General features: G+C 33.0%; 2 protein-coding genes across 3 annotated transcripts; both read left to right on the top strand.

Moving 5' to 3' along the window:
* The first annotated feature begins 2,170 nt into the window (after nt 1-2,170).
* On the top strand, nt 2,171-12,834 carry LOC143055396 (monocarboxylate transporter 13-like). 2 transcript variants are annotated; one of them, XM_076228528.1, is made up of 5 exons: nt 2,171-2,319; nt 7,596-7,897; nt 8,586-8,729; nt 10,827-11,750; nt 12,500-12,834. In XM_076228528.1, exons 2-5 carry the CDS (start codon nt 7,606-7,608, stop codon nt 12,721-12,723), a joined length of 1,584 nt encoding a protein of 527 aa, XP_076084643.1. In that variant the 5' UTR covers nt 2,171-2,319; nt 7,596-7,605; the 3' UTR covers nt 12,724-12,834. The 2 variants fall into 2 exon arrangements, with proteins under 2 accessions (XP_076084643.1, XP_076084642.1); XM_076228527.1 differs by having other exon boundaries at nt 7,561-7,897.
* Nucleotides 12,835-17,925: 5,091 nt separating this feature from the next.
* On the top strand, nt 17,926-23,244 carry LOC143055395 (monocarboxylate transporter 2-like). Its single transcript, XM_076228526.1, has 5 exons — nt 17,926-18,178; nt 19,045-19,355; nt 20,238-20,381; nt 21,369-22,307; nt 22,953-23,244. Exons 1-5 carry the CDS (start codon nt 17,961-17,963, stop codon nt 23,174-23,176), a joined length of 1,836 nt encoding a protein of 611 aa, XP_076084641.1. The 5' UTR covers nt 17,926-17,960; the 3' UTR covers nt 23,177-23,244.
* Nucleotides 23,245-24,463: the final 1,219 nt, after the last annotated feature.

Genomic DNA, 24,463 nt, shown 5'->3' with positions numbered 1-24,463 from the left:
TTTTCCAACGACCCGGTCACAAAAGTCCTTTTTAACACTGAAGTTCAATTATCAATTATAACGTTATTCGATTATGATTTTTTTTTATTTGACCAAACCGGGTTATGCATTGTGAAATCTATGACAAAACCGGGTGGTAAACCGGTCAGTTCCATTTTGACATGACCCATATCTTTCGTTCCATACTCAGAAATACAAATATTGAGATGTTCATAATGAAAAGTTTTGCAATCTCCGTGTCAGTATTTATCTTCCCGTACCTTTCTTTCCGTACAATGTGAACAATTTAACGAGAAATTAAACAATTTCGAGGCAAGGTTCACTCAATTCGTCATTTTGACGTGCAATCTTACTTATTTCTCCGTTAATATAGAACGGTTGTAGGAAACATTGCATATCACAATAGAAAATAGTTGTATATGTATATATATTATTCGATATCATAAAAATAAGAAAATAAGGAGAAACCTATCCTTCTTCTGTCTATTAATGTTCCGTCATTGTGCCGAATGTTAGATACCATCGAGTCTGAACAAATTTTGCCGGTGTGGTTTAGACACGGTGTATTTATCAGTTGTAACATACCATCTGATTCATCATACGGCGTTTTAATAATTCAATCTTTTTACTTAACGAACGTCGTTAAAACGTGTAGGCTGCGGACACATGTGAATTTGTCACAACAGAATTATGAGGTAGCGCAATTAAGATCGACAGTGCACAAGTTTTACGGTTATCATTGGTAGCCCGTTACGAATTATCTGTGTTTAAAATCATCAAAGACATGTACTATCAGTCTTAGATTTTTAGATACCAGAATAGGCGTCTTATCTGTAATTTGACCATGTTGACTATTCCCAATTGCAAAATTTTGACTGAGTATTGAGTCTTTGGTGTTGCATACACAAGAATCGATATCCCTTTTGGAACATGTAATCACGCTCCCTTTGGTGTTGATGATATTCCCTCATTTCTTATTTGTGACTTTGATTTGTCTTTTTGGTCGACTAATGCATAAAATCGTCAAATTGTTGATACCTAAGGAACGCCAACACTGTCCTGGTCTGACCATTTTCATTATATGATTTGCATTTAACGTTATAGGATGTGCACTTGTCATAATATGATGTGCAAAATAAAGGCAACGTAAGTATACCGCTGTTCAAAAGTCATAAATCGATTGAGAGAATACAAATCCGAGTAACAAACTTAAACTGAGGGAAACACGTCAAATATAAGAGGAAAACAACTAAAGAACAAAAAAAGTGCAACAAAAAAAAAAAACAAACGACAATGCAACACACACATAAACGAACTATAAGATAACAATTGCTATTTTCTTCACTTGGTACAGGACATTTTAAGAAAAAAATGGTCGGTTAAACCTGGTTTCATGGCTAATCAAACCTTCCGCTTTCATGGCAATGTTAAATATAACACTAAGTGACAACATCACATGACAGGACATCAACACAAATAAATGAAAAAAAAACTCATTCAGGATAGAGAAATACACCAATTAACAATACAATAGAACATTACGACATGCTAGTAGTTATGATTGTTATCTAAAGTACCAGGATTATAATTTAATACGCCAGACGCGCGTTTCGTCTACATAAGACTCATCAGTGACGCTCAGATAAAAATAGTTATGAAACCAAACAAGTACAAAGTTAAAGAGCATTGAGGACCCAAAATTCCAAACAGTTGTGCGAAATACAGCTAAGGTAATCTATTCCTGGGATAAAAAAATCCTTAGTTTTTTGAAAAATTTAAAGTTTTGACAACAGGAAATTAATTAAAATTACCATATAATTGATATTCATGTCAACACCGAGGTGCTGACTACTGGGCTTGTGATAATCTCGGAGACGAAACGTCCACCAGAAGTGGCATCAACTATGAAAGATCAACTAGTGGCATCGACTCAGTGGTGTAAATAGTTATCGAAGGTACCAGGCTTAGAATTTGATACATGTCGGAGATGATTTAATATCACTAGTCATCAAATTACATTCTACAACTGGATGATATTGAGGTAAACTAGTCCTCTAAAACGAAACGTAAAATTTGAATATATTTGCACTTGTGTATGCATTATCACGATATCCTATATTTTAGCCCGTAACAATTTTTCATGTACATTACGTCAACTTATACTACATCGGGAAAAAGTCTTTATATTCAGACTACAGTAATTCAACACTTTTATTAATGGATGAAAAACAGAGCATTGGAAGGAAAATTCCACAAAATCAACAATATTTACTATCGAATATTCGAGGAACAAGGTCAATAATTGTCAATAATAACAAGGTATTAATTATTTTAGATATTTACTAAACTATATATAAAAATATTAATTTTCGCGAACCATTTAGGTCACGGAAATTCCAAAATATGGCATCAGTAAGGAGAGTTGTACAAACAATGTAAATACACAGAACCCCATCTAAACTTGCTTTAGCTAATAGTATTCATCTTTTTCTATTTTATATGTACTAACAACATTCCATTTTTCTATAATTTCGATTAAAAAATTCCAAAATCTGAGTTAAAATAGGTCGAATGCCCCAAATAAACGTTGTCTGATTGGTTGAAGTACTGTGGCATCGATGATAAGCATAGAAAGCCTCGATGTAAAGCACACTCTTCACAGGAATAAGGAGAGTTTTACAAATAATGTGAATACACAGATCCTCCATCCTATTTATGTTTTGCTGAAAATGTTGCAGTGTTCATCATTTCTGTTTTGATTCTGCTAACAACATTCCATTTTTTCTATAATTCCGATTTAAAGATGTGGAAACCCGTAATAAAAATAGATGGCCTCAATGATTTAAAAGCAACGCAAAAAATTCCGTTATAAAACGACCCTGAGTTCAACCGGGGTTATATAAACCGATTCACAAATAAAGATCTTGCACTCAAATGTAATTCTTGGTGATGTATACGGGTAAATTCGTTTACGGAAATTTATACACACTTTATCATTAATATATTACCAGGCTTTTGCATATTCACGTTTTTTTATGCTCAACTTTAGTCAAATTCAATTCTATACATTTTTTTTTACGTAAAGCAATAGGAGTAAGAATATTATTTCGCGCCAATTTAACCAGCATCATCACCATCATCAAAATTATTTACCGTTATCTTTGTGAAATTTCAGTTATATAGTTTATTAATTAGAGAAATTTTGGTAAGTTTTACTTATTAATGTTAAGGTTCTACTGATGTGCTTCTCTAGACCTTTTTGACGGTCAGTTTTATCCAATTTATCTCAATATTATCCCCGATGACAGAAATGTCAACCCGACCTGTTCGTGTCAAAAGTGAAAATCGCATCTATTTGATGAACTAATTTCTTCATAAACTGTACATGCATTATTTCTGTATTATTTGATAACAAATCACATTCACGTTGCATGTTTGCATGATAATGGGTTATGTATTAGTGGATTGTAAGGGCGATGCAACATGTGAGGTCTGCGCGATCACGTGACATTATTATTTGTTAACAAACATGGGTTCGTGTAACACGTGTCTGAATTATCCTTTCAAAGTGTTATGAATCTTTCAATCACTATTTTATGATATATTTTTCTGTTTTTAGGTTTGCATATCAGTAGTCAAAGTGAATTAGACATAGTCATCATAGGCGGATCCAGGGGGAGGGGGGCCCGCCCCCCCCCCTTTCGTGGGAAAAATTTGGTTGATTATATAGGGAATCACTGAAGCATAACTGGAGCGCCCCCCCCCTTAGGTCAGTCAGCGGGCCCCCCTTAGGAAAAGTTCTGGATCCGCCACTGGTCATAGCAGAGACATAATACAATTGTATTATATGTCTCTGGTCATAGTTCTGAGTAGTGTGTGTGGGTTTTTTTTTAGAATTAGAAGGTAAGTCTACATAACTTCATAAGTCATTATTTAACTGAAGTCTAAAAAGATGACTCAACTTTCCCTCTAATTCTCCCTCTATTTTTGAAACCTGCTTACCAAATTAAAGGGTATTTGCTCCCCTTGAACACTATTTGGCCCCTTCCCTTTCATTTCCCTTTAAATTTGCTCAAAAGTCATACTTTTAGTCCATTTACAGTAACGGCTGATTTGTGATTTTACCATCTTAACTGCCATTTTCATATCCACCTTATCGCTATTTGTCCGCCATTACTGGATATCACACAGGTTCCTGTAAAATTTTGACGTCATAAAACAAAATATCTGACGCCACAATGGAAAAGTGATTGTTGTGTAACCGCAGAGCATGTATCTACTCTACAAATTCATATCGTCACCACTGGGATTCGAACCTCGGTCGTCTGCGTGAAAGTCATTGCGTTAACCCACTGAGCCAAAGAATCGATTCTCTAGCTCAGTTGATTAAGACTGGCTTTATATGTTCTACCTGTACTGAGGGGAAGCAACCCTGCTACACTATTCCCCCACCACAAAGTCATCATATCTTCATATATGACTCTTACCAACACAAACCCTGACTATACTCCAGATAACCATCGTGGATTTTTTAGTCGGGCGCCAAATGTAACCGGAGAGCACGTATCTACTCTACAAATTCATATCGTCACCACCGGAATTCGACCCCGGTTGTCTGCGTGACAGTCAAAAGAATCGATTCTCTAGCTCAGTTGATTAAGACTGGCTTTATATGTTCTACCTGTACTGAGGGGAAGCAACCCCTCTACAGTTGTATGCGTCAAAAGTTCAAGCGGCCAGGTCAGCCGGGATTAGCGATAAGGTGTATTGAACACGTTTGACCATTCAGTATGAGTTCCCATGTATTTTTGTCTTATATGAAGGAGGTTTTAGGTCATGTTTTCCTAAACACCTTATTGCTATGTGTCTGTCTGGATTGTTAAAACCACAAAATCAAATATCGATAAATATGCAAGTTTTCAACAATCCAAGAGAACTGACATCCACGAAAAATATAGGAATACACAGTAAGATAACTCCTCTTTAGGTTTTGATTAATTTTGGATATGACATTAGGAAGTTATAAAACTTTATTCTTTGAATATGTTTCAAGCACATTACATGCATGCATGCTCAGCACCGCTTTTTATCAGGAATTTTATAATTTATTAGGTCCGAGACCACAATTGTCGTTCCTTGATTTTCGTTGTTCACAAATATAGTCCCTAGTGTTGACAGTGAGTTACTTGCCATTAATTTTTATACCCCTTCCAAATTTATTTATCCATGTTTAATGCCTCAAATTGCAAGTACGGGGGTGGGGGGTCAAATTACACTGTAAAAAAATGAGTCCAGAATTTTAAAGGAAAGTAGTGATTTGGTGCAGCTGAAAAAGGTTTAAAATTAGCACTTCAGAAGCTGTCAAAAGATCAAGACGCCCTAAACATAAAATTGTTCATAGTTTGAATTAGAGCCGATGAAGTTTTCTATAATTTTGATATAATTGTTCCCAAGAGTAGTACAACACACTGTAAAGGTTTCTTTGAGAAAGCGCAGGTTGGATTTTTTTTATTTTCATTTATGTTCTAAAAGAAATGCACTACGAAATAATTGTGGTCTCGGACCTTATGTCTTAAAATTCGGGTTTTATCCATTCTAATAGGTGGATTTTCAAGTTAATGAGAAAAATGCTTTGTTCACTAATTCAGCAATGCTTTAACTGTTGTGAATGTGAGCTCGCTTCGGCTATTATTAGAATCTAGATTTACATCATTCATTTTCAATGTAAGAGTTCTCCTTTCATTCAAAAGGTAGATTTCCATGTTTGCTGGTCACTTGACTAGAAAATGCATTCAGTGATATTATTTGTTTCAATTTACACCTGAATTTCAGATTTTTCCTAATTACCAATCACTAAAATATATGTCATTTAATACGTAATAAATACATGTAGTATTGTATCTAACTATCATATTCATGTTTTTATTTTACATTATGAAAGTACTATTGAGATCCAGGATTCTGACTTGAATAAACAGTGTTTGTATCACACATGGTTTTATCCGTTTCTTTCCCTTCCCTTAAAAGTATCTTTCAGTTTGAAACTACCTGACAATCATACTGAGTTCACACCTAATTTGAATTAGTTTAATTCACATTTGAAACGGTTTACATTAACAAACACATAGTTCAAATGCGAATCGAATGCAAGTGAATTGTTTGTCTATCTATGGTCAACATGTTGGGGTATGACTATAAACCACTTTTACTAATTTTAAGAAACATTGTTGAATTTTATTTATGGAAGCTTACTTTTCATTTATATAAATTTAAGATTAATATTTCTGAGATGTAGGTTATGGATTGTCTCTACTTATAAAGGGGGAGGATTCCCAGTTATTTAATATATTTAATTAAATTGTATTCAGGCGCGTAGCTCCCTATACGCCAACACACAGTTGTGTGCACATCAATTCAGCATGCAAAACAAAATGTCAAAATAAAATTTATAGCATTCGGCATGCAAAAAAAAAAAAATGTCAAAATAAATATTTAAAGGAAACACAAATATGTTGTTTATAATAAACAAATCATTTAAAAATTGTATGTTTTTGAATATCATAAATACAGTTGTGAAAATGAATAATCAGTCCCTTGCTGTAATGAAAATGAAAAATCTTGCTTCAATAGTGCAGAAAATGAATAATTTGTCCTCTTAGATTACAAAAATAAATAACCTGTCAAAAACAAATCACAATCCAAATTCAGAGCTGTATCAGGCTTTAATGTTGTGTCCATACTTGCCCCCACTGTTCAGGGTTCGACCTCTGCTGTAGTATCAAGCTGCGCCCTGTGGAGCGTCTGGTTTATTTGAAGGGTAGATGTTCCCGACCTGTTTATTAGTGGAATTGTGAATCAGGCCATTACTCTTCTCAATTGTATTAATGCATACTTTTCATGTTGGGACAGTTTCCCTCATTTTTGAAGGCTGTATGGTTGCCTATAATTGCTTTGTCATTTGAACATTTGTATATGTACTTTAAAATTTTAGTCTTGCATGTATATAATTATGTGTACGATATATCACTGATTCAGTGGCAATGGTAAATAGACACTGACAAGTCTTAGGTAACATTTTATAGTTTTGAATGTTTTTCCATCAGTTGACTAAAATTAGGTGGAGTTGTGTTCTTATTTTAATTATTACAACATATAAATTCAAAACGATTCTTTGTTTGAAATGTTTGTTTGTTGATGGAATTTCATGAAGAGACTGACCTTCTTTGCTAATAACCTTAATCGTTTTTGTTCCAATCTAAATACAAATACTCATATAACATGTGATGCAGAATAAAAAATATTCACTGTACTTATATAATACAACATATCAACATATATATGAGAAAATATGTCTAATTGCATAAACCGATTTTATTTGCTTTTCAAAGAAAACACAAATAATCGAATAATACAAACACAATAAAAGTATGATCTCTGTACTCTATATTGAGCAATATTAAGCCAAAACACAAATATTGTTAGGATGTTTTATTTTAAACATTACGGACACACAATGCCCTTACACATTGGTTATCTATTTAGTAAACTTGATGATTTCAGTAAAATATGTGTAAATAGTGCATTTGATTATCCAGCAGAAAGACTATGGCTATTAATGAAGGTCCAAAAAATCATTTGCCAATCCAAAAGGAAAGGTCTTCTACTACCCGTTTACAAAGAGCAAAAGATAAAGGGTATTTACAACGTTCAGCAGAACCTGCCAACAAAATGAAGAAATGGATGGTGCTGATCATGGCATTCATGTCAGTTGCCATGGCTACTGGTCTTCCATTTAATATGTCAGTCCTGTATGTAGAATGGTTAGACGAATTTAAAAAAACAAATTCAGAAACAGCGTTAGTACAGTCAGTTTGTACTGGTATATTCAACCTTGGAGGTAAGATTTATCATATCACTTGTGTTAATCATATATGCTTAAGGATCTTATTGCATAAATTCACAAGATCACTGAAAGTTAAATTTAATTACCATTTCTTTAATTTATTTAATCAAGTCATCAACAATTGATGTGGTACTTAAACTATTTATTGAACTTTTTCATTGAAAAAGACTTTTTTGAATTCTGTGTGCGTTGTCCAAGAATAATTTCATCGTAATGACACCTAAACATTAATTAATTCAGAATTACTCACAAATCTTCATTACAATGATAGTTAGTATTGACTGTAATGTTTAAAAACCTCACAAAATCCAACTATTGGCGCGAAAAACAACACTTATGATTAAAGGATTTTTCAAATGTCTCAACTGTATGCAAAATGACGTCAATGTTCCTGAAATTTGGTGGTTAAATTTAGGTTTTGTTGCATATTTCCAACGCTATTCTGCACTCTTAAAACTAACTGATTATGTTTTGCTTACAGACTTATGTTTCATGTGTATTATTATTAAATTCAAGGACCTTTTTATGGAGTAATTGTTTAACATTGTATTGCACTTGTGGTGCATGATTAATTTATTTTTTTGTACATTTTTTTAAATAAAACATGAAAACTTTTTATTATGAAATACATTTCGAATTTAGTTATTGACACTGATAATTAGTTTAAAATTAACCATTTCAGGATCTATCAATGGAATTATTGTAACAAAGTTTGGTCCGTGTAGATGTGGAATAACAGGCGGTATAGTAGCAGCCGCAGGATTAGCCATCTCCTTTTTTGCTACTTCATTATACTTCCTGGTATTGTCCGTTGGAATTGTAACAGGTAATTTGTCATTGTGGACTTGTTTCGTTTGAAGAACATATTTTACATACATGAATACAAAAACACCGAGGAAATATTAAAAAGATACATGTGATTAAGACGGGTTCGAAACTTGATTATAAATATAAATCAAAAGTCATGTAAAGGTTAAGACATAATCTCAATTTAAAGACAAGTATCAACATTGAATGTCAATCCTCTTGATCGCCATGTATCGAGACTAAATTTGAACTGCAACTTGCTTAATATTGACTCGAATTGGCAGAAATTAACCGTGATGAGTTTGGAATGATGTGTACAACTTTGACTTGCGAGCACCTATCTTTTTTTATTCTACACATACATTTTTACGTGTTTTTGTTTTAAACACTTCAACTTAAATGGTTAAAAAACAAAGCTTAAATGATTATTTAAACAAATGATGAAGGTGAAAGTACAGTAAATGATCTGTGTGACAGAAATTGCTGAGTTTAGTTGATAATTAACTGCAATTGAAAAGTAAAACATTTCTTATTATTTTTCTGAAATGATTCGAAACAGATATAGAAAGGTGTAGAAAGCACAAAGCCGAAAAAATAGGCGAAACTTTTGAATTATTGAATGTCTAATTACAAAAGCATAGATGTATCTTTATAATTGATTTGTGCTTGATACACGAACCTGACAGGATTGATTGATTGATTGATTGATGTTTAACGCATCTGAAAGGTCTAGTGTGCTATTTTATGACAGTCAGATTTGATAGGTGGTGGAAGAAGGAAGAAATCCTGGAATTCCATGCATAGGTCTGTCCTTTGATCCTTTTGGAATCTAAACCGAAGATAATACACAGGATCTTCTGCCACTGTATTGGTTACATAAACTACATACGTGTCTTTACAAACAACGTTATATTGCTGGGTCTTTAAACTGCACTGCAAAACATTCTGTTAAACGGACATTATCAAGATGCTTGATTTTTGGACTAACAAAATATTTGTTACGTTTGGAGGAGGCACTCAGCTACAAACAGTCGGCATACCAATTGTGGTCCGCTTTTTTACGACTTGCCCCTTTATTAATATGAGGCTGACTATACGCAGAAACGTAAGGAGACGGAAAGGAAATTAGAAGTATCCTTTTCCGCTATGATGTTTTCTAACTAAATTGTTCACAATTTATAGACTTTGTTGAACGTATCTCACTTATCGAACTAGATAAAAGAATCTGTTTCATATCTTGACTTACATCTAGAAATTGTCATTGAGGGTCGGTTGTAAACAAAACTACGCGCCAGGAGATGATTTACGCTTTGAACTATCCATGTCTATGTTGAAACATTCTGGCAGCGCCTTATACGGATATATAACTCCCAATTGATAAGATATTGAGCGAGGATTCATATCGGAATTACTTGATAGAGAGATGCTGCGTAAAAGGATACTAGTAATTCAAGAGTCGTAAGTGGTGAAGTTGAAATAAGCTTTGCAACTTTGAACTTTCCAATTCTATATCTTCCAATTGACACGATATTTCGGGGCTTGTTTTTAATATCGGGTTTCCTTGATAGAAATTTGCTGCTTACAAGGGCGGTATCAAATCAAGAGTTATAAGTGGTGAAGTTGAAATAAGCCTTTCGTAAATATTACAGACATCAACACGAGTTGGTTGACCATTATGAAAAATCTGTTCCACAGATGACGACGGATATGTTCTACAATCCGGTCCCACTTTTCCCCGAATTTGACCTGATTTAAAATTATCAGCCGGTTTCCACTCACGTAAGCAGCACGACAGGTGCAACATGTGGAGCAGGATCCGACCACCCATCCAGAACATCTGAGATCACCACTAGTTTTTGGTGGGTTCGTGTTGGTCAGAATTTAGTTTTCCTTATTGTCTTTCGTGGACAGTTTCATTTTTAAGATATCCGATGTCAGTTTATTTTCGACTTGAGTTTAATGTTTCATTGGTATCTTTCAGCATGTACCTTTGAAATTTACTTTTTTTTTTACACATTATCAATTTTCAGCCGGGAAAACTTTATTTTTTTAATCATATTTCCCAACGCATTATTATATTTCTTAAAACACATTTTAACTCACTATTTTTTTCCAGGATTTGGACTGTCTTTATCATTCATATCAGCATCAACAAGTGTTGGGTTGTATTTTGATGGGAAGCAAAGACTTATGGCACTAGCCCTAGTTTCAACAGGTGGAGGAGTTGGAGCTGCCATTGTACCAATACTACTAGAAGAATTTATTGGAAAATATAGTTGGAGGGGTGCTCTGTTGGTTTTAGGGGGAATAACCACTAATTTAGTAGCTAATGCGTGCCTATTTACGAAGCCATCATTTCAGATAAGACGCAGAATTAGTGATGTATCTCATGGAAAATCCTCGGTATCTTATGTTTCTAATAACGACAGTTTAGTTGCTAATGAGAATAAAAGTCGACCTCAAGGGGCTACAGATGCAACTCCAAGTTCAAAGTGTGCATCAATCAGTACATCAGAAATACGACGAATGCATAAGGAAGGCGATAATTCTAAAAGAAAGGGCATGTTTGATATTTTGACAGGTTTATTAAAAAATAAATTATTTATTTCTTACATTTTTGCACAAGCGATGTGTATGGCGGCATATAATTCTATAATGATATTTTACATTGACTTCTTTAAGTTCAAAGGTATGACTAGATCAGATGCTGTCAGTATATATTTTTACATGAATGTAATGAGTATTGTGTTTAGGTTTGTAACAGGTCTGCTTAAGCAAATACCGCACGTGAGTGTAATAGCAATTCCAGTATTTTGTGCTTTATTGGGTGCGTCATCAATGGCCTTGTTTCCATTGGTTGGCTCATCGTATATTGCAAATTTGCTCGTTGCATTTATGTACGGCTGCGGCAGAGGTGGAATGTTTGCAGTCCTTGGAATATCGATTGTAAAACTAGCTGGACAAGAGAATTATTCTGTTGCACTTGGAATATCTATGACATTTTCAGGGATACTGAATGCAGTTGCTGGACCTGTATCTGGTTTGTTTCAATTATTTTTTAAAATCGATTTCTGATATTTTTTTCTTCATTCCATGCGTACACATTAGACAGGTTAAACAAAACATAAAAGAAAGTCAAACAATATAAAGCAAAATTATCATTGGTGTTTAAGTTACACGAAAATATAAGTATCATAGTCATTAATTGGTGGAGTTTTGTAGGAAATCAATTTATCAGTAATTTGCAAGCAAAATGAAATTTCATGCATTATGTTTACTGGATAAAAGTGTAGTAAAAAAATGAAAATAAAAAAAAAAATACCGAAATCTGAGGAAAATTTGAAACGTATAGTCCCCAAGCAAACGGCAAACCAAAAGTTCAAACACAGCAAACGAATGGATAATAACTGTCATATTCCTGATTTGGACCAGACATTTTCGAATGTAGAAAATGGTGATTAACATCTGGTGTTATAGCTAGCTAAACCTCTCACAGTCGCATTAAATTGTATTTTTATTGACAACGATGTATGAACAAAACAAACAAATATAATTGGTAAAGGATCCGAATAGAGGACGACTTGTACCAGAGGGTATCTTGTCCATTAATTCTCACATACATTTTCTTAATTAGAACTGCATGTCTGTATAGTTTGATTTGTATTATCTTTTGTAAGAAAATTGGACAAGGATCAATTTTATAGTCGTTCTTAAAATATAGTCTTTTATCTATATAAAATATGATTTTTTACGTTTTGGATCTAATGCTCAATAAAATGTTTTTTGTAGGATTAATCAGAGATTCAACTGGAAATTATGATATGTCATTTTTTTGTTCAGCTGCAACCGCATTTGTTGCCTGTATCGTTTTCGTCACTATTATGTTTATTAGATTCTTTGCAAATCGACACAAATCATCTGAACTCAACTTTGAAATTGTCATTAGACAAAAATCATGGAGAAGATTAAGCAGTCTGCCATGGAAGAAGCAATCAGTGGATATCATTAGATAGAAATAATATACATGCTGTCTGATATATGTATGCAGTGCCTCCTGATATAAGTTTGAATTACTTGATCAGTCTGAATGTTTCTTAATTAGTTGAAGCGTTGTAGAAATAATAAAAAAAAAATAGCAACACGAAAAATTAATGTTGTTTATGCTCAATATAAATATCTTTTAAGTCGACCTAACGATGATAAACCTTATCTGAAACATACGTTGTCTAGTTGAAACCGCACAGGATTATAATTTTTATCTTAATTTACCAAGAATAGAACCGACTTTTTCTTGAGTGAGTCACTCAGTAACGGTTTGTGCAATTCTTCTTGGTAAGTTATATTCTATACTTACTTATAGAAACAATTGTGAATTCATTGAGTCTGATAAGAAACTTTTGATTTTAATCTGAAAATTCTCAAAAAGTATAACTTTATAAAAAGTAAAAGTGAATTTACAAATATTTGCTTTTAATCTTTAATCACTTTTCAGACACGTCAAAATTTAATGCTTAGTTACTTTTACTGAGCATTTTCAAAATAGACATAGTGGATCTTAATTCACAGCAAGAGTATTAAATGAATAGTACCAATTATACAGTCCTCTGCCTGAACATTTACTGAAGGACAGGATTTATCGATCAGAATCTAGATCTATTCAAATCAATTTTGGACTTGTCAAAGAAGTGTCTTTTTGCTACTGTCACGTTTAAAAGCAAATCGAAAAAAAAATAAAATAAAGATTTTGTCTGATTGGTTAAAACAAAAATAAGCATAGCTTAATGAATAATTACTTGTCTATTGTGATGCATCTTTTGTCTTCTTGCTTTGTGAGTGTTATGTAGACGAAACGCGCGTCTGGCGTACTAAATTATAATCCTGGTACCTTTGATAACTATATACACCACTGGGTCGATGCCACTGCTGGTGGACGGTTCGTCCCCGAGGGTATCACCAGCCCAGTAGTCAACACGTTGGTGTTGACATGAATATCAATAATATGGGCATTTTCATAAATTTCCTGTTTACAAAACTTTGAATTTTTCGAAAAACTAAGAATTTTCTTATCCCAGGCATAGATTACCTTAGCCGTATTTGGTACATTTTTTTGGAATTTTGATTCCTCGATGCTCTTCAACTTTATACTTGTTCGGCTTTATAAATATTCTTATGTAGACGAAACGCACGTCTGGCGTACTAAATTATAATCCTGGTACCTTTGATAACTATTCTACAGAGATGCATTACTACAACTTATCATCGACTTTTTTGGCACATCTAATATATTAATATATATAATTATATACAGCTCGTCCCTATTGACTTAGACTACAATGTATTAAACCTTGACTTAAAGGTTTTTTTTACGCTTAAATTGCCTAAATAAATGTATAAACGAAAAAGTAAACAAAAAGTTAAAATTGAAAATAGAAAAATAATGTTTGCCCCATAATAAGTTTTTGTCCCAAAATGATTATATGTGATCGAATAAAAAGTATTATCACCTCAATAAGACAGCAATTATATGACACCAATAATAAAAATACCTAGCAGCACTAATCAGGTTTCAGCAACAGACAGATGTTTATACAATATGACATGCTCTAGATTATCCGGGATCTGAAATAAACTTAACAATCAAAGATATGCCATCAGGACCAAACTCTCCAAAAACAAAAAGACACGACATAAAAATGTTGTGGGTTAAAGTAGTTTTCTGATAGTTCAGCCCTTTCTCGTTGAGAACTCATTCCTCTTCCATTTAACATCTCGACATCCTTTATATTTGTCTCAAGTTGCATTGACAATAGTCTTTTGCTGGACAACTGATGAAATTGTGGGAAGGTTTAGTTAGATTGATATAGTAAGTATTGGTGTCTACCCTTTTGATACTGCAAAGAATGTGTACTATTCTTATCATTTAATGAATTTAAAACATGGCGGTAAGGTGTGATGTACTTTGTTTATTCTTAAGGACCTTTGAGTAAACGCCAAGATGAAGAACAGCAATTAAACAATGTTGATAATTTATCGGAATTTGTTTCATGGACATACACTTATATCATACTCAGTTTTTTTTTCAATTGAAATATTCAATTAAAGATAATTGCAATATTTTATTCAAATAAAAGACTTTGTCGTGACAGGCTCTAACATAAAATAAGAAGATGTGGGTTGATTGTCATTGAAACAACTCTCTTTAAGAGACCAAATGACACAGCAATTTATAACGGCAGGTCACTGTACGGCTGTCAACAATAAGAAAAGCACATACCGCATATTCCGCTATAAAAGGCCCCACAATGACAAATGTAAAACAATTCAAACAAGAAAAATAACGACTTAATTCTGTACAAAATAATGAACGACATTATTAACGAAAAAATATCATCAAGATAACAATAACTAAGTGTTGTTGAACTTATCAATTTTAAAATGCAACTTAGGTTGGTCTTTACGGAGTTTGGTCATAAACTTTTATTTATAATAGTACAGGAACAAGTCTGCTATTAAAGGGAAGCAATTTGTGCACATAGGAATACCTATAACCAATTCAAAAGGAGAATACATATGTATACATGTCTATGATCAAATGTGTCAAATGTAACACAAATCAAACAAATCATGGTCTACCTAATCACGGTCACCCAAATCATGAGGGCGTACGTAATAATTTCAGACATGACTCGTTAGCCATAACCATCTTTCAAGAAAAAAAATATTTAATTTCTTATAAAAAATACAAGCCCTGAAACATCGTATAAACTGGGATATTTATGATTAATATGCAATTGCTGCTGGAATATTATTGCATACATAGAAATTGAATTGTAAAGTGTGTAAATTGAAGTTGTTTATTTTGAAGTTGAGTTATCAACCGACCTACACTGTTATTGTTTATGTGTACATAAAGATATGAGATTGACTGTATTTATGACATTGTATTTTTTAATTTATTAAGGTGTTGAGAACCTTTGTCTACTGAATATACGTATGTTATAATATATCTATGTTTGATTAATGTACAATCACGACATCCGATAGTTTGACCAGTAGATTTAAATACTTATATAGAAGCAAAATGGTGATACAGAAGTATGAAGACAAAGTCATGGAACTAAATAAAAATGTTATGGAGGAGGTTAGGCAAAAGATGGAAATATCTATTGAAATCAAACAGCATGAACAATGTGGTATTTATGTAGAAAACTAGCTGATCTTAAGCAGTTTTTTTTGCACCACTTTTAAATTAGGAGGTTTCACTGATGCTCGAGTAGTACATAATGTTATATAAATTGTGATTTAAAGATAGTTGGGTAACAGAATACTATATAGTTTTCCAAAATGACATCATGATAAACGTATAATACTAATTCCTGCACGCACTACACACGTTGTTGGCAAAGCAGTCATCAGCTATGCTCCAGAAAAAAAATATAAAACACATTTAAGAACATACGAACCAATTATTGCCTGATAAAAAATCGTCTTAGGCTAACTTTTGTTTAGTGCAAATCAATAAGTTATCAACATCGAATTTGAACAAGATCATATTCTTTCCAATCAAGCCAATAAACGCAGTATGCAGATGAAACCTTCGATGCTATAGCGTTACAAGAAGCAGTTCCGAGTAGCATTTCCAATCGTTTTCAATCAAGCCCGTATGCGGATGCAACCTTTTAAGGGAAATATGCTATGAGCATCGGTTCCCGATCGTTTTGAACTAGCCAGTATAACGCAGGATGAGGATAGAACCCTTTAAGGTGGATTAGATGTGGTCATTTTTATGAATTTCCTGTTTACAAAACTTTGAATTTTTCGACAAACTAAGGATTTTCTTATCCCAGGCATAGATTACCTTAGCCGTATTTGGCACAACTTTTTGGAATTTTGGATCCTCAATGCTCTTCAACTTCGTACTTGTTTGGCTTTATAAATTTTTTGATATGAGCGTCACTGATTAGTCTTATGTAGACGAAACAAGCGTCTGGCGTACTACATTATAATCCTGGTACCTTTGATAACTGTTTACACCACTGGGTCGATGCCACTGCTTGTGGACGTTTCGTCCCCAAGGGTATCACCTGCCCAGTAGTCAACACTTCGGTGTTGACATGAATATCAATAATGTGGTCATTTTTATGAATTTCCTGTTTACAAAACTTTGAATTTTTCGAAAAACTTAAGGATTTTCTTATCCCAGGCATAAATTACCTTAGCCGTATTTGGCACAACTTTTTGGAATTTTGGATCCTCAATGCTCTTCAACTTCGTACTTGTTTGGCTTTATAAATATTTTGATATGAGCGTCACTGATGAGTCTTATGTAGACGAAACGCGCGTCTGGCGTACTAAATTATAATCCTGGTACCTTTGATAACTGTTCCGACCGCTTTGAACAAGCCAGTATAGCACAGTATGAGGATAGGACTCTTTAAGGCTGACACGATAAAGTAGCGATTCCGATCTTTTTGAACCAAGTCAGTATATTAAACGCAGTATGAGGCTAGAAACCTTCTAAGGCTAACATGCAACGAGCAGCAATTCCGAACTGTGTCTATCAAGCGTTGATACTGATATCCGAGAACACGACACGACACATGTTTATGAAATGTCCATGTTCAAACTGATCGAAAACGAATAATGTTGTTGAAGCCAATGCATAAAATATTTTAGGACATGAGAACCAACATATATTTATATATAGAATGAAATTCAAAACAGTGTGGCTGTGGCCATTGATTGACACATTAAATTCATCCATCGACTGGGACAATTTAGGTGAACGTTCGTATGTAACGACCACTGCTCACTATGTACTTTTTAAAGACACTTAAACTATGGGGTCACCAAAGGTTCTCAACACCTTAATAAAGTAATTCGAAAAATTAATCAGAAATAACACGATGTTTTGATTTATATCAATTATATAAATCAAAACATAAAGGTTATTCCTGATTAACAGCCACACTGTTTTGAATTTGATTCTAATAAACTGAATTGCAAAACGTTTGTGTTGAAGTATTAACGATTATTCTGAGATAAACAAAATCTTAATGACATTAAAATGATGATGTTTACAGTTAGTAAAAGCATTTCAAGGCCACTACAAAATATTTTCTTCTATTACATATACGTGCTTTAAGTCTACTGAATATACGTATGTTATAATATATCTATGTTTGATTAATGTACAAGCACGACATCCGATAGTTTGACCAGTAGATTTAAATACTTATATAGAAGCAAAATGGTGATACAGAAGTATGAAGACAAAGTCATGGAACTAAATAAAAATGTTATGGAGGAGGTTAGGCAAAAGATGGAAATATCTATTGAAATCAAACAGCATGAACAATGTGGTATTTATGTAGAAAACGATAAAATCTCAAATACTATAGATAATGTGGTAGTCCCGAAAATATTTACGATTGGATGTCCGACGGAAAACAACAAAAGTAATCACAGGTAAAACTTGTTTTTTATAATACTGAACTGACAAGGCATAATAAAGCATGTTCTGCAGGCTGGTCTAAGTGAGAACTTAGCAATAACTGCGATAAAGATGCGTTTCTCTCTGATTTAATTTGTAAACCGGATTTGTTTTCTCTGAATCGATTTATTCTTAAGTGGAAACCAACGCAATAAGAGAAAACAGAAGTGCAACAAAAATACAAACAACAAAGCAACATACATAGAAACGAAGTATAAGATAGCGACTGCCATATTCCTGACTTGGTACAGGATATTTTAAAGCAAAATGGTGTGTTTAACCTTGTGGCTAGCCAAACATCTGCGCTTTTAGAATTTGCATATAAAAACAAGATTATTCCACCATTTTCTACATAAGAAAATGCCTGTTCCATGTCTGGAATATGACGGTTGTTGTCCATTCGTTTGATATTTTTGAGTTTTTGATTTTGCCATTTGCTTTTGGACCTAAAGTTTAGAATTTTCCTTGGAGTTCGTTTTTTTGTGTTCTTTTACTTTTTTTTTTTAATGCATATGAATTATTCGAATTGTTCACACAGAAATTGTGGTAGCTTTTACAGAGTCGAAAATATATTAGTTAGTTTTGTTCCGTTTTTCACCTTTTCATTGTATATATCAATTACTCAGGTATATAACAAGAAAGTCACAATATTTTTAAAATAGATTATTTGAAAATGAAGTATATGGCAATATGTTTTAATAAATTGCATGAAAATACATAATGCTTTTAATTATTAAAAGATCATTTGAAAGAAAACCAAAGCTGCTTATTTAAATAAAAAAAAACTAAAGGGTAGTCACATGATACATTGATTACAATATAACTTTCTTTTCTAACTTAGTGAAAACAATTTGACGAGTGACTTTGATAATGTGTCTCTAGCGGAAGCAGCGCAAGACCAAAACTTGTCAGTTATACTTCCATCCAATGGAAATGAGCAGGCCACAATTCAGTTTACGGATAAACCACCGGGAGGCAAAAATCATAAAAAATGGATCGTTCTAATAGCTGCATTCACAACTATAGGAATAGCTACTGGATTTCCATTTAATATGTCTGTTCTTTATGTAGAATGGTTACAAGAATTTGGCAAATCAAATTCAGAAACAGCATTAGTACAGTCTGTGTGTACTGGTTTGTTTTTAATTGGAGGTACATTGTTTAAGTTGAAGGATTGTTAGTTTGAATAATAAGTACAAGTATACTGTCTACACCTAGGGCACAAAAACCACCTTTACATATAAATATGTTGTCGTTTTTTATATAATATTTGGGTTTTTTTTGTGAGAAAGAAGTTTAGAAAATTAAATAACAAACATATCTAGCTCCAAGGAAAACTAGTGACATTTTTTAGCTGCATTCATCGAGAAACACAGTAAAATCGAATTCATATGCCAGTGCAGATGCTACAAAAATGTTGCTATATATGGAACGAAAGAGGGACGAAAGATACCAGAGGGACAGTCAAACTCATAAATCGAAAATAAACTGACTTTGCCATGGCTAAAATGAAAAGGACAAACAGACAAACAATGGAACGAAAAGTTCAGAAAGAGTTATCATTTAAAAAAAGATCCCTATAGTCTTTAAAGACTACAAAAATTCTAAATATTAAATTAATAAAACATTACATAATTGCCAACGATTTGTACTATCTATCTAAATATATTTTGCATGGCAGTCGGGTGGTCCCTTTTCAAAATGTAGAATTGTAAAATGTTAAAAAATTACAGGTACATGAAATACCCGAGATTAAAGTCGTATATAATCATATTTTATATAACTGCAAATGATAAGTTAACATGAATTCCAATAGTTACTCGTTTTCATTGTTGATGTTTTCATGAAATGTTATTTCTGATCATTTGATTTCTATTATTTCAGAAAGGAAAAGTTTTATACGTATATTGTCACGAAATCTAGAAAAAAAAGTCATGGAATTGTTTGTAGGATAAATAATCTTATTCGTTCCTCGCAAGTACACAAAATGATCAAATAAATTGATGAACAGACTTTGCCTCCTCTTATTTTCAGGTTGTATCTCAGGAATTATTGTAACAAAATATGGTTCCTTTAGATGTGGTATAGTAGGTGGTATCTTGGCCGCTGCAGGTTTATCGATCTCGTTTGTTGCCACTTCCATCTTCTTCCTCGTTATCTTTGTTGGGATTGTCTCTGGTAAGTAATAAATATATGCTGCTACCACAACTCTCGATTATTACAAATTGTGGGGTGTTATATTGAAAGGTCAAAGAAAGGGAAGTCTGAACATTTTTATTTCTGCTTAATAAAGGCAACAGTAGTATACTGCTGTTCGAAATTCATAAATCGAATGAGAAAAAAAAAACCCAAACAAATCCGGGTTACAAACTAAAACTGAGGGAAACGCATCAAATATAAGAGGAGAAACACGACACAACAGAAACACAACATTAAAATGTACTACACAAAGAAACGAACTATAATATAACAATGGCAATTTCCCTACATTTAAAAAAAATGGTGGGTTGAACATGGTTGTGTGGCATGCCAAACCTCCCGCTTTAATGGTAATGTTATTTATAACATTAAAATGACAAAATTACATGGGAAGACTACAATAAAAATAAATGGGAGAAAATATAGGACAGAGAAACACACGATAATAGCTAACAAAAGGTATCTTAAAAATTCAGAAAGGAAAAAAAATGACTATCCACAAAATGTACATTGGAAGTACTCACCTTTATCTTGTAATGGAATAGTGTATATGGTTTTATTCAATGTGTGAACCAGTGCGTCGGTGTTACGATACGCATTGCAATTGGTTTTCTGCGATTATCATTCACTATCAAAGCATGTTTGTCACTATAACCCTCATATTTATGGTATGCAAAAATAATATTTCTATAAATCTATAAAATTGAGAAACATAGTTAATTACATATGATGCTGGCTCCCAAATGATATTGATATAGTTAGTTTCAAAAATAAATGTAGTGCAAAACTTATTTGTTTGCATGTTGATTTCATTGTTTGGCTTGGTTAGAAAATGTTTGACATTTCATAATTAAACTTCTGATCATTACATAGAAACACAATAGAGCTTATTCTTAATTATATAATATTATTGAACATCTTAAAGTGAATAAATTTCTCTCCAAGACTTTGATATTTTTATTACAGGAATTGGATTTTCTTTGTCCTACATATCTGCATCTACAAGTGTAGGTTTACATTTTGAAGGAAAACAAAGGCTCATGGCTCTTGCCTTTATATCAAGCGGAGGAGGTGTTGGAGCTTCAGTTTTACCGATTCTACTTGAAAAACTTATACAAGAGTATGGCTGGCGAGGAACTCTTCTGATTATTGGAGGATTGATGCTACATTTGATTGTAAACGCTTGTTTGTTTCATAAACCATCAAGTAGAATAAAACTCAAACCTAGCGATGTCGTTTCCGAACGATCTTCCAAATCTATAAATTCGATCTGTAAAAACTGTAATTCACCCGATGAAAATGGCATAGCAAAAACTAGTAATTTGTTAATAAATGACACAAAAAGTCTAAAACGTGTGTCATTTAGCGCATCTGAAATTCGCCGAATTTATGAAACAATTGACAAGGACAAAAATGACAACAAACACATGTGTCAACTTCTAAAACAACTATTTAGGAATAAACTATTTATGTGCTATATTTTTGCTCAAGCTTTGGTTGTGGCAGCATTCAATTCAGTACTGATATTTTTCATTGATTTCTATCAGTTGAACGGACTCTCTAGAAGTGAAGCTGTTAGTATTTATTTATATATGAACGTAACTAGTACACTATTTAGGTTCGTACCGGGTATTCTCAAGCAAATACCTCATGTAAGTGTAATATCGATTCCAGCTTTTAGTGCATTAGTTGGTGCTATAGCAATTGCCATATTTCCTTTAGTGCCTCCGTCCTATACATCATTTTTACTTGTTGCGTGTTTATATGGTATTGGTTTAGGTGGAATGGTTACTGTCCTTGGAATTTCTATTATCAAACTTGCTGGAGAGGAAAATTATTCAGCTGCTCTTGGAATATCTATGACATGTTCTGGAGTAATGAATGCCGCAGCTGGGCCTATATCAGGTAAGAGTTTTCAAGGTTAATACTTCAAGTTTACTGATAGGACATTTTTAAATGCCATTAGTTAAGTTGTATGCTATCTGTCAATATGAACTATCAATCCCAATAAGTTTTGTTTACGGACTACGGGAGAGATAGAGATTAACATTTTGTATCACACCAATCTATTGTCGAAGACCGTATGATGACTGATTGATGTAATTTGTTTTATGTTTTATGAGGTTGCTATTTCATTGTCGTATTCTTACATCCCTTTTTATTCACAATCCATATGCCAAAAAAAATATTTAAAAAATGGTACTGAACATTAAAGAGACAATAAACAATAGACTATAAACAAAATAATTTTAACATAGTTAAATGCGTTAATTAGCCTATACTCAAAAAAAAAAAAAAAAAAAAAAAAAAAACACCAGACAAACAACATTAAACTAAAGACTGAGCATTACGAACTGCATCTAAACAGGGATTATCTCAGTAAGTAGCTTGTGTAGATACCCATAATAAGTACACTTACATATATAAGAGAGTTAGAAATTGAAAGATGGAGCGATGTTGTGACTTGCATATTGGTTGATGAATATCTGGAATAGGCTATTTCCTTTTTATTAATTGACTTTTACATATTTATTACTTTCATTGTTGAAGGGTTTATACGAGATACAACTGGAAATTACGACATGTCATTTTTCTGTGCTGCTGCAACACTGTTAGTGGCATCTGTCTTCTTCTTCATAACATTGGTAGCAAGGTATTATAGTGGGAGTAATAAAAGTTCAAGATTGGACTTTGAACTTGTTATTAGAAGGAAGTCTAGAAGAAGGTCCAGCATTTTACCATGGAGAAAAAAGTCTGTAGATTTAAGTGGATAAATTCTCAAGTTATATTAATTTGTGAATAATAATTTCAATACATGCTAAAAATAAACCTATAAATTTTATTTTTGTTTTTATTCAAAATAGGGAATTTTATAGTAGATAGGTGTAACTGATTTTATATGGTAGAACTAGTATATTGTTTGCTAGCTTCAGCCTGGTGTATAGCACCTTGAAATAAACAACATGTAAAATCACACCATTTTACGCACGGATAGTGATCTTGATTTCTGTGTTAATTTTTTTTATCTAAAATAAGAGATGACCCATAAAAATCGCCAAACCTCACACTTTTGTAACAGTCATGTTAGATTGGTCTGATTGATAATAGGATGGGATAAGGAAACATTATGCTACCGATCTATACCTTCATACTTTGATGACATTGAACTAACATATTTTCTAGCGTCTACAAAATGTCCCAAAATACATCTTTTTCAGCCGACATTGATACTGAAAATATTACGTCTATTTCTTGAGTGTCCGTGATCTTTTTTACAAAAGGAACTTACATGACAAAATTAACAACAAGAAATGGCGATAGTCCATCTACCTTTTCCCTCTTACAGCAAATCTCGTTATAGAAGAGAAAAAGCTGATAAAACATTGGATTATTCCTTTTGTGTCTACACAAAATTCGGAAGTAAAATTGTACGAAATTATTTAACAACAACTATATCTAAGCAAGTTAGATACTCTAGGAAAGCATTTTGTGTATACACCTGCTGACAATGCAACTTACAATGATATCGTTGTTCTTGACGTAAGCACTGCACTGAAATACTCAAAACTGAGAAAAGTAAATCATGAAGTTTCATGATTATAACTTTTCCTAAAGATAAGATCCTAGATGGAGGCGCTTTACCAACGACTAGACTGAATGCTGCTGTTGAACATCACAACAATTGACACGATGTATTGGCTTCCTTTAATACCTTAGTAATTGTTCAACATAAAAATGCGTCGATTCGTCTGACTTATGTTCTTTCTAATGATAGCAAGAGGAGATATATGTTAAACCTGACACAAATAATCAAAAAGACATTTAGAGGTAAACATGTAGTCATAAATAATAAACAAGTGTCTATACCTGACGTACAACATGTCACTGGTGGGGTCCTAGCTTAGACACATGCAGATGAGGCATGTTTAAGTAGTGTACGAGATGTCAAACGTCTCCCTTCTACTGTCGATCAATTGAACAACAACACTTACATAAAAACACAATAATTTAAAGCACTTTATTATCAAATGGCGGTATACTAGCCTTCAGAATACACACGT

The sequence above is a fragment of the Mytilus galloprovincialis genome, chromosome 12, assembly GCF_965363235.1.
Source record: "Mytilus galloprovincialis chromosome 12, xbMytGall1.hap1.1, whole genome shotgun sequence".
NCBI lineage: Eukaryota > Metazoa > Mollusca > Bivalvia > Mytilida > Mytilidae > Mytilus > Mytilus galloprovincialis.
This window is presented reverse-complemented; position numbering and strand designations above follow the sequence as displayed.